Raw genomic sequence first — 11,132 nt, 5'->3', positions numbered from 1 at the left:
TAACTGACAATCCTGTTGAACACATAGAAAAACCTGAAGCACAACACTGACAGCTATGAGTTTGTAAAAAACATAAGTGATTTGATGCGTATGAACAATTCAGAGCGAAATAGGAAGTGAATCTGGGACAATTTTCTGGTTACTTTTTTTTTTATTTCGGTCACCTTAGAAAGTCCACTGGTCCCTCTAAAAACTAAAACTGACGGACTCCACTTGACTCCAAAAAGAAATAGGAAAATTGTATGGTATGAGTGTGAGAGCACAGGTTTTTCAGTGCCTGGCTTTAAACCAGGATAACAGCAAGGATGAGAGTGGGCAGATTTCTTGATATGTAGAGGTATGAGTCAGCCACCAGTTCGGTTTGTGCAAAACATGAAACCCAACGGGCAGTTGCTGAAACCTTAAATACCACACATATGGCCAGTAATTTTGTCCTTAAACTTAGCTGAAGTTAGACTTGGATAATAGTGAAATACGCAGTTTATTTTAATTTAAAGAATACAGAACTTGATATATCACCCCCTACAGCCTTTGCATTAGTTAATAGTATTTAAGGTATTAATACTATTATCATTATAGAAGATATTATGAAACTGTCTGCTTTACAGATCAGTCATGGACAGTCATAATGAACATAAAGAAACTTGGGTTTCTACAAAATATGTCTTTTTGTGTATATAAATCCATACATAAATACAATGAACAAAGAAAAAGACGAATAGAATGAAAGGGTGATTGCAGCAAAGAAAATACAGAGCTGTTAGAATTTAAAAAGCATGATGTTAAAAGGCAAACATTTAAGGCTTAGATTCTAGAAACCAGAAGGGAGAAGTATATGAAAGAGTTTGTATCGAGGACTCTATTTGAATATCTTCAGGAAACACCTCTAATATCCACATCTAGCTCGAGAGCTTGTTACTAAGTCCCACGCGCCGATAGGTGGCGAGCTGTGTTTTTCACGCTGTTATGAACACAACGAAGAAGAAGAAACCCACGAAGAAGAAGTAGAGCCTGACCTGCCCGCCAATTTTGAGGGATGTAAACAGTGTCCTGTTCGGTGTGACTGTGCTATGAAGAAAGTACATTTTACCACATAACTGCGAACATTTCTTTGACAACAATGAATTCCAGTGGAAAAGGTAGCGGACCACATATATATTTGCTCAGGCAGCAACGAATATTCTAACAAAATACGTGTTGAAATACGTCAGAAAGTCAAACTTGTTGACGCTAACATTTACATTTTTTGGTAACGTTTACCATTAGCAACCTAGTTGGTAACATGACTAAGCAAACGTGCTTCAACCTTGCTTTATTGATTTTGTACACACAGTTGTAGCGTTATGTTAACTACTGAGCCTTATAACGTTAACAATTTAACAAACTCTAATTTTGTTGACAGGATCTGGCGATTCATCCCAACTTGTGTCCAGGTAAGATGGTACCTTTTAGGCGTTTTGCGTGCGTCACACCAATAACACTTCTCTCTAACACTTTTTCACAACTCTAAATAGCGAATGTTAACATTGCAGATTTTATCCATACCTCATATTACACCATCCTACATCCGGGTTAAATCCACATATGTACAGTGAATTACCTGTGAATGTTTACTTTCTATCGAAGGTGATCATAAGTTTGACTTTTAGGTTTAGTGTTTTGACCGAGGAGAATGTATAAATACAACATTATTACAGCAAGATAAAAACTTTCATGACTTCAAACTGTATGGGGCACTTATAGCAGAAAACACCAACATGTTTTAATGTTTTACAGGTGTAAATGCTTTAATTTTTTTGTGTCCTACAGCAGTGACAGCGACTCCATCAAAGTCTTTGTGCGGGTACGACCTCTGACCCAGGGTACCGGGCTGACCACAGATGGAGATCAGAGTCAGTGTCTCACAGTCACCTCTCCTAACACCATCCGTCTGCTCTCAAAACCAGAACCACGAACCTTCACCTATGACCATGTCGCGGATATGGATACATCTCAGGTTAGGGGCACACTGTATATGTATTAAACATACCATGCATGATAATGGAATAAGTAAAACTAGTTCATGTACCTAGTAATAGTCTGATTTGAGAAGGATAAAGCCTGTTCATGTTCGCCTGTTCGCCTGATCATTATCCATCCTCTCTTACAGGACTCTGTGTTCTCCAGTGTGGCTAAAAATATTGTTGAGTCTTGCATGAATGGATACAATGGTACAATATTTGCCTAGTAAGTGGTCTTTAAGCTGTTTTGTGCAGCATACAATTCCAAATATTTAACAGCACAATCAATCTGTGTTGTGCCCCATGTGCTGTATCCATTCAGTTCCTAATCAGATTCTTCTCTTGCTTCTGCAGTGGACAAACAGGCTCAGGGAAAACCTTTACTATGCTTGGTGAGACTTAATATTATTGACATTGTGAGCTACAAATTCCAGGTCAAGCTTTAGAAGAATTTTACATTACATTTTATTTTTTTTATTTCTCTCCTTTGCTGTAGGACCATCTGAGCTGGACAACTTTACAGATGAACTAAGGGGGGTTATTCCTCGTAGTTTTGAGTACCTGTTTTTTCTCATCAACCGAGAAGTGGAAAGGGTGAGCTGTGACATTTCATCCCCGTGAAGATGTTTTACACAGTGTTTCATATTTGTTTTTTTAATGAATTTGGTGCTTTATTGTTCTTTCTCTTGAAGTCTGCCCAGTCCAAGAGTTTCCTCTGCAAATGTTCATTCATTGAGATATACAATGAACAAATTTATGACCTCCTGGACACAGCGTCAGCCAGCCTTTTCCTCAGGGAGAACATCAAGAAAGGTTTGTTCGTTGAGGGAGCTGTGGAGAAGTTTGTCAACTCTGCTGCTGAAGCCTACCAGGTACAAATGCCCTGCTTATTGTGACTCATAGAGGGGTCTTGTACTTATTGAAATACAACTTAACTCTCATATCTGAGTAGTTGGAAGGGTAGAAACCTGTACTTTTTATTACGCCATCTTAAGAAATATATTATGAGAGACTGAGTACTGTCTTTTAAACTGCCTAGGTGCTGTCTATGGGCTGGCGCAATCGACGAGTCGCCTCCACCTCCATGAACCGCGAGTCTTCCAGATCTCATGCAGTGTTCACCATGACTTTGGAGTCCAAAGAGTCCATCAACGAAGTGGTGAACATCCGAATGTCTCAGTTGAACCTGGTCGATCTGGCAGGGTCTGAGAGGCAGAAAGACACACAAACAGAAGGCTCCAGACTCAAGGTGAAGCTTCGTTCATGGTTGCAAACTAAAGTACTACATTTATGATTCTGTTGTTGCTAACTGGTGTTAATATTTATCTTCCAGGAGGCTAGCAGTATCAATCGCTCCCTCATGTGCCTTGGTCAGGTGATCATGGCGCTGGTTGATGTGTCCAACGGTAAGAACCGCCACATCTGCTACAGGGATTCTAAACTCACCTTCTTGCTCAGGGTGAGTGTTGCTTCACATTCATTTATTGTTGAACATTACTGTTTATGATATTATATTTTCACTTTATCATTTAAAAAGATTTTCTGCACTGTGTGTGTGACAACTTAAATGTTTGTTGTTCTATCAGGACTCTCTTGGAGGAAATGCAAAGACTTACATCATAGCCAACGTGCACCCCGGCTCAAAGTGCTTTGGAGAAACTCTGTCCACCTTGCAGTTCGCCCAGAGAGCAAAACTGATCAAGAATAAGGTGTGTGCCATTAAACACAACTCTAATTTGTGTTTTAAAAGACTGAAAAGAACCGGTCTCTGATGATTTTCAAAATTGGAGCACTTTATGATTTAATTCCTGCACAATTATCCTGTTTGTTCAGGCCGTTATAAATGAAGACACACAGGGGAATGTGAGGCAGCTACAAGCTGAGGTGAAGAAGCTGAAGGAGCAGCTTGCACAGGCGCTGACGTCCCAGGGAGCGGATTGTGGAAGAGATGTAGCTCCAGGAGGACCTGAACTCCCAATGGGTAACAATAGACAGATTAAACATCTGGTAACCGAAGTACGATTTGTGTTACAAGGTTCACTACAGCGTAATTTAGTCAACTGTATTACATGCAAAGTGTCTTTTAAATAAATGTTTTCTGGCACATTATGAAAGTGTAAATAAAATGTTGTCATCAGGTCCATCCATGGGAAATCAACATGATGTCTTGTATAAAGGAAAGTACATGGCTGCTGTTGGTCTGTGGAGGAAGCGAGAAGAGGAGAAGAGGGTAAGGAAAAGGTCTTATTTTTTGAATTCATGCAGCTATAAGGGGAAATGTTGGTGCAGGGAAACTAACAGTGTTGTTTGACTACGCTCAGATGCTGATCCAGAAGGTGGCTCGGCTCGAGGAGGCCTGGACTCAGAAAGACAAGTTCATCCACTCCAGCCGAATGATCGTCAGGTTTCGAGAGGATCACATCGCTCGCCTTGAGAAAAGACTGAAGGCAGAACAAGGCTCACTGTCAGACGAGGAGTCTCAGGCATTGATCGACCAGCTGAAAGAAGAGATCAAGATCTTGAGAGATCAGGTACAAAATCCAATATCATTTCAACTCTGCGTAGCCCACTGCTCATGAACGTATAGAGATAGATTTCCAAACTACCTTTAAAGTTGCTGCAAACAATGCTAACATCATTTATTTCCTTTTAAAATCCAAGATGTTATTTTGTAGGCGCTCACTCTGAAAGGCACAGTAGAAATCCATTAGAAGTTAAATTAAGTTAAATTAGATTTCCAAATTGTTGTATGAAAAATGTCTGCCCCTGCCCCTTTTAGGTTGAACATCACCCAAAGATGACTCGATACGCAGCAGAGAACTTCAGTCTTAGAGAGGAGAACCGTCAGCTCCGATCTCTTGAATCAGTGGTGAAAGCTGAAGAGGCTGTGGGCCAAGTCGCAGCTGAAATGGAAGAAGCCTTCCAGAGGGCTGCGGAGACAGACAAACGCACAGAGAGTAAGATAATAATCATCAAAGAAAAGTTCAAGTAAATGCTTTTTTCCTATGTATGTCAATAATCTTATGTTGCACCGCCCCTGCAGCCTCTACAACACTCGTGGCTGCAGAATCAGCAGCTACGACTGAGAGGCTGAAGGCTCAGCTGCTTCAGAAACAGTCCGACCTCACAGCCGCCCTTCAGGCCTTTGAGGAGTACAAAGAAATCACCAAGTAAGGAGTTGATTTAATGAAGAAAACGGCTCGTAAATTAAATTAACCTGCACATTTTTCAGAAAAGTTTAACCAAAGTTTAGGAACAAGCCCCTCCAAAAGCTGGAAAGAATTTTCTTTGAGTGAAACAGTGAAATAAGGCCAAGAAGATGTACATTTCCTGTCTCTCATTTGAGCTGGTTGATTTGGCAAAACAATGACGAACGGATTCAAATATTTGATGCAATTACTATCCTTCCCATATATTATCCACAGTTTGTTTACTTAATTTAACAAAGCTCTGATTATTAACAGGAGTCTCTAATGTTCTTATGTTGTAACGCTGATTTTACTATGTGGTCCTAATTAAAGACATTATTCTAGCAGTGCCTTTTTCGACTTCTAAATTAAGTTAAATATGGTTGTTTTGTGTTCTAGGAAACAGCTGTCTCAGCTGGAGTCTGAGAAAAGATACCTTGACAAGTCCAACAGGCATTTGGAAAACATTTTGGAAGCCACGAACGCTTACAAGAAACAGGAGGTCACTGAGCTGAACAGAATTCATGTTGAAACTATAAAGGTGAGTGGATGATGAAGTAAAAGAATGTATTTCTTAAAATTTCTAACAAGCATTGTAAAAATCCTTTTGTTCTATCCTGTAAATATCCATCATACCAACCAGATTCTCACCACGCCAACCAAAGCATACAACCTGCGGTCCCGTCTCGTGCCGCTCTCTAGCCCGGACCACCTGAACGGGACAGACGAAAACGGAGACGACATTTGGGCCGAGCAGCCTCCTTCAGACATGACAGAGATGGCCTTGACTGAGGAACTGCGTCAAGTGCAGGTAAAGTGGATCATCACCTAGGTGTGTGCACAAAATCCCTTTCATTGTTCCCTGATTGTCTCAAATATGCTCTGATTTCTTATTAGGATCAAACCAGTCGTGTCCAGTCACAGCTGAATGAGGAGGAACTGAAGAACAGCAAGCTGCTGCAGCAAATTGCAAAACTTGAAGAGCAGATTGCTGTGATGGCTCAAGAGTCTGACCGCAAGGATGAGGTAGGCTGTCCCCTTTGTCCTAATTCACTGTTTTCCCCATATATATTTATTATTATGTAGATAACCTGATGCCCTTAACTTAACTCTTCTGTTTTCCTAACTTTTCCTTGAACCTGATTCAGCTACTTTCAACGGAGCGAGCTAACAAAAACAGAGATCAACTCAACCTGCAAGAAACTGTCAGTGAGCTGCAGCAGAGCCTTCAGACTGAACAGCAAGCTGCAGAGGGTATGCTTCTGATGTTTCTTCTGTGTTGAAATCAGCTGGTGTTATACTTGAAAATCTGTGAAAGCATGTGGGGAATTTTTCTTTTTTTTTTCTTGGATCATTTTGCTAAGTTTTATTTCGTCAGTGAAGAAAAAATGTTTTGGCAGGTGAAAAAATTCTTTTTCAGGCTCAATTTTTTTTAGCGTTTGTTCCCTTAATTAAAAAGTTGGCAAACATGATTTGGGCAGAGTCTTTTTCCCTCCATCTGCTTAGATTTTGCAAACACAAGAAAGAAAACACATTATTTCAGACTTATAAATCAAGATTTTTTTTGAGTGACAAGGTGATTACTCTTTCTTCCCCTCCTTCCAGTTCTGAGGAGTGAGATCCGTGATCTACGTCTGGTGCTTCAGTCGTCAGATAAGGAGCTGGCCCTCGTGAAGAATGAGCTCAGAGACGGCCAGGGTGAGCAGCAGAAAGAGATGAGCCAGCTCTCCAACAGTCTAATCAGCACGCAGCTCCAACTCGACAAAGTCCAGTAAGCATTTGTCCAACACTTCTGCACTGTCACTCTTAATGTGATTTCGCGTCCTCAGCTTCCCTGTGTTTATTCCAGGCTGGAGTGGGAGCAGCTTCTGGAGCAGCATCGGACACTGCAGGATTCATTCGACCAGCTGCAGGCCGAGGCAAAGTTTGAAGCTGATCAGGCCGGACAGCAGCTGCAGGACAGGCAGCAGGAGATCGACAAACTGAGCACACAGCTCACTGTGAGCAGAATTAGCTCAACTATACTTTATTTTTACCTAAAAGGAGCGATGATCTCCTAACTGTCTATATTTTGTCTTCTGTCGTAGGAATTGAATAATTCTCTGCAGAATGAGCAACAGCGAACAAACACTCTGATCTCCCAGCTTAGAGAAAACAAAGAAAGTACATCAAAGTGAGTTTTTCAGTCTGTGTATAGCTGCTTTGTGTGTTTCCAATCATTAATATACCTCTCATATTAACATGGGTGCCCTTTGTGTATTCCTTCAGAGAATTAATTGAAACTGTGGAGCAAAATACAGAGCTTATAATACAAGTCTCAGACCTGACGGCACAAAGTCAACAACAGGTCAGTCCTAAGAGCAGTGTGCATGTTTGAAAATTATTTGCAGTATTTACATCTCAGTTGTTTTGTTTGTTTGTTTTAAAGGCATCCAAAGTGGGCGATCTTGAGCAAAATCTAAACTCTGCCAATGAAACGATAAAAGGCTTGGAGCAGGAGATCGAACAGGGCAAAGTAAGCCACAGTGAATGAATCAATCCCATTTATTATTTCTTCAAATATAAATGAAGTGTTTCCTTTCTAAATCTCGCCTGTGTTCTTTTGACAGGATGTTGTTTTGGATCTGATGAACCAAACCAGAGACCTCCGCTGTGAGCAGAGCCAGAGGGACCAGTGCATTTCCCAACTGACTGGAGACATCAAAGACATCACGGTACTTTCCTCCTCCTGCTTTTTTCAACCTTTATTTGCCCTAAATAAATTTGCTGTTACTTTACTCTACAATCTCATGCTGTCAAATTTGTGAATGTTTCAATAGGCCAAGTACAATGCTGCCTGCCTTGAAAGAGACGATATGAGTGAACACAACTCTAAGATGCAGACAGAAATATGTGACCTGAAAGAAACCTTAGAGAGGAGCGTAGCCTCCAACAAAATAGAGGTAAGTTTGATCATGTAGGAGCCAGTTAAGCATGTGTTGTCGTATATTGTAAATAGTTTTGTGTAAAGATTGCTTGAATGATTTTCTTTGACAACTAGGGTGTGTATTTGCGTTGGGTAATTGGTCACATGACTAGGTAATGTGTTTATAGGTCACAGGTGAATAGAAGTTAGTAAGACTTATCCGTAACGTAAACTTACTATCACTTCCTCTGTCCACTGTCCTCTCTATCTCTATCAATAAAGAAACAAAAGTCCAAAAGAATAATAATAATCTGTGCGTCTGTTTTTAGGTGGAGGTGTTGCAGGAGGAGGTTGTTTATGCCACTGAGGAGGTTGAGAGACTCTCTAAGGTCTTGGATGAGCAGAACAGCCTCCTCCAAACATCTCAAGAGCAAACAGCCCACAAGGACATCCTGATACAGAATCTACAGCAGAAGGTAAAGTATGTTTTCATCAGCTTAACACAGAGAAAGCAAATAATCAGTAAGGTAAAAAAAAAGCATTTGATCAGAATTAATAATAAGTAAAGCTCCTTTTTTACCAGGTACAACAACAGCAAGAAGCCGTTGAAAGAAGTTTTAATCCCCACATCGAGCAGACAGTCACACCTAAATCACAAACTCGGGTAAGACTAGTCTGTGGTTTATTTCACAAGTGCAGCATGTGTGGACATTTCTTTTATTATTCTCAGTGAGAATTTCTACATGTGCTAATCTTCTCTTCTGTTTCCCCAAGACTCCCTGCACCCCAATGAGCTTCAAGAGGGACCTGACCCAGGTGCTGGAGAGCCAGGAGAGAGAGCTGGAGAATCGACGCTCCTCCATGATGACCATGGAGGTTCTTTTAACTGAGCTGAACGCTGAGAGGGCTGCAAAGAACGAGGAGATCCAAAGGCTAAAGGTGTGTTTGTGGCCAGTCATATAGCATGATTGTAATGACATTTGAATGTTCCCTTAATGTACTTTGAAGTGGGTTAATATTGTGCTTTTATTGCCCTCAGACGCAGCTCACTGAGAAAGAGATGGTCCGAATGGAGATCCAGGCTTTGCTTGATCAGTTTTACACCAAGCAGAGCCAGAATGGAAAAAATAATAGGTTGAGTTCATTCATCCAATTCATCAGATCATCCAGTGTAGTTGTCACCAGTTAAATACATAACGCTTTCTTCAAATCTTTCAGTGACGAGTTAAATGAAGCCATCAAGCAGTCCATTCGTAAAGAGCTGCAGGAGGAGAGAGCAGAGAAGGTTTGTATTTGTTTGTGTGTTTCTATTTGTTCTTATTTCATTATATTATTCAATTCATTTTTTGTTCCTCTTTTATTTTATTCACAGGGCAAAATGGAGCAGAAGCTGTCCGATACTCAAAAAAAGTAAGCACCAGTTTTGCTATTGCCGTTGTTCTGATCCTTCATGAATGCCTGACATTTGACGGGCTCTGTCTTACTTTGATCAGACTGCAGGCGCAGGAGTCCATGCTGGCTCAGTCTCAAACCTGCGTCCAGGAGCTGACCACTGAGCTGAGGAACCGCTGCCTGGAGCTGAGGGAGTTGGGCCACAGGGTAAACGATGAGGATAAACTACTCCAGGTCAGAGCCAGATTATAATTTGTACATGTTTATATGTGTAACAGAGTAAACTTAACATAAACTTAACATGTAAAACATTGACACAAGTTCATGTGTTGGCTTGCTCTTCAGACCTTTTTAGAATTAAATCTCTAACTGTTTCCTTGCATGACATGTCAAAATGTCTTACTTGATGTCTTGCTGTTTGACCATCGGTAAAGGATACTTACTGTAGTTTACATCGACATTAAATAGAAAAAAAAAGCAGATCCTCACACTTATTTTTAAACAATTTTTTTTCTGTTGATTGGCTTATTCTTTTTCTGAGCTGTAATACTGATATTTATTTGTGTTGAACAGGAGAATGAGGTTCTCCGTAAACAGAACGTTCAGCTGTCAGAGGAAAATGGAAAACTTGTCGGCCACAAGAACCACAAACAGAGGATCGAATATCTTGTGAAGCTGAAGAAGGAAAACACCAAACTTCAAGAGGTAACTAACGTTTCTGCCGTCATCAAATATGTTTCTCTTTGGTCTTATGAAGACTATTAACAAATGATATTTCTTTCATTTTACAGGAGAATGAAAAGCTCAGGACGGAGATTGGTTTAATGCGAGACAACACAGGATGTCTGGAGTTGACGTAAATCCCTGATTTTTAATTGTTTGAATGGAAGGGAACTTTATCCTCATCTTTCCCAGTCTGTAACTTTTTTCTTTTTGTTTTTAACTTCAACTCTTTTAATGGGTTCAATGACAAAGAGATTGTGATTCAGACTTTTTTTTCATTCAGGGCATTTATGACATGTATCCGTATATTACACCTCACAAGGTTTTGCCTCGTGGCATACAGTGCCTTTTTACATTGATCTCTGGTAAAAGCAGCATGGACAGACCAACTGTGACAAAACAAATTTATTCCAGCTCCATGTTGTCCAGTCACATCGTTCTCTCACTTCTGTGAAATTGCAACAAAGCTGAATAACATCTTAATGTGAAATCTACATGTCTTTGTTCATCATTTAGGTGCTTGTGTCATGCATGTCTGAGTTGTGTCCGTGGCTGATGGTTGTGGCTGTATTTTTTCCTAACATACTGTTTATAGCCAGTGTCTTTCTTAGCATAATGAACATTTCTTCTTTAATACTGTAATTAAAAAAAGGGTTTTCTACTTCTAATAAGCTTTAATGTCTTTATTCATATTTTGATGTATGTTTTTTTTCCTTAATAGTTTAATTAAAAAGACAAAATCTCATAACAAAATGGAAAATTAATTTATTTAAGCCTACTTACAAATACTGGATGTCACACACATTTGTCACATTCAGTTTTTTTAGTTATAAGCACTTAAAATACTTTTACTCCACTAGATTTTACTAAGAGGTTTAAAGTAAGATGATTAAGTAATGCAACTTTCCAAAAATATAGTTGACT

The 11,132-nt window shown here is 39.9% G+C and overlaps 1 protein-coding gene across 1 annotated transcript; it reads left to right on the top strand.

The window, feature by feature from the left end:
- The first annotated feature begins 1,064 nt into the window (after positions 1 to 1,064).
- kif15 (kinesin family member 15) lies at positions 1,065 to 10,854 on the top strand. Its single transcript, XM_069661347.1, has 35 exons — positions 1,065 to 1,139; positions 1,403 to 1,433; positions 1,810 to 1,996; positions 2,150 to 2,226; positions 2,355 to 2,392; positions 2,497 to 2,594; positions 2,693 to 2,872; positions 3,040 to 3,249; positions 3,334 to 3,459; positions 3,587 to 3,709; positions 3,834 to 3,981; positions 4,139 to 4,230; positions 4,322 to 4,531; positions 4,780 to 4,957; positions 5,044 to 5,170; positions 5,588 to 5,729; positions 5,832 to 5,999; positions 6,086 to 6,214; positions 6,337 to 6,442; positions 6,794 to 6,959; positions 7,038 to 7,188; positions 7,276 to 7,361; positions 7,457 to 7,535; positions 7,617 to 7,703; positions 7,798 to 7,902; positions 8,008 to 8,130; positions 8,423 to 8,569; positions 8,677 to 8,757; positions 8,868 to 9,032; positions 9,133 to 9,227; positions 9,312 to 9,378; positions 9,466 to 9,503; positions 9,587 to 9,719; positions 10,059 to 10,190; positions 10,277 to 10,854. The coding sequence occupies exons 1-35, from the start codon at positions 1,121 to 1,123 to the stop codon at positions 10,343 to 10,345; spliced, it is 4,113 nt and encodes a 1,370-aa protein (XP_069517448.1). The 5' UTR covers positions 1,065 to 1,120; the 3' UTR covers positions 10,346 to 10,854.
- Positions 10,855 to 11,132: the final 278 nt, after the last annotated feature.

This window comes from Semicossyphus pulcher, unplaced genomic scaffold (genome assembly GCF_022749685.1).
Source record: "Semicossyphus pulcher isolate SPU_LCO1_2020_fin unplaced genomic scaffold, fSemPul1.0.p SCAF_14, whole genome shotgun sequence".
Lineage (NCBI taxonomy): Eukaryota > Metazoa > Chordata > Actinopteri > Labriformes > Labridae > Semicossyphus > Semicossyphus pulcher.
This window is presented reverse-complemented; position numbering and strand designations above follow the sequence as displayed.

Bases quoted from the DNA above. Each gene is read 5' to 3' on its own strand.
- kif15 (XM_069661347.1), top strand. The intron at 6,443-6,793 runs GTATGCTTCTGA...CCCTCCTTCCAG, and splicing joins TGAACAGCAAGCTGCAGAGG to TTCTGAGGAGTGAGATCCGT. The intron at 6,960-7,037 runs GTAAGCATTTGT...TGTTTATTCCAG, and splicing joins CTCCAACTCGACAAAGTCCA to GCTGGAGTGGGAGCAGCTTC.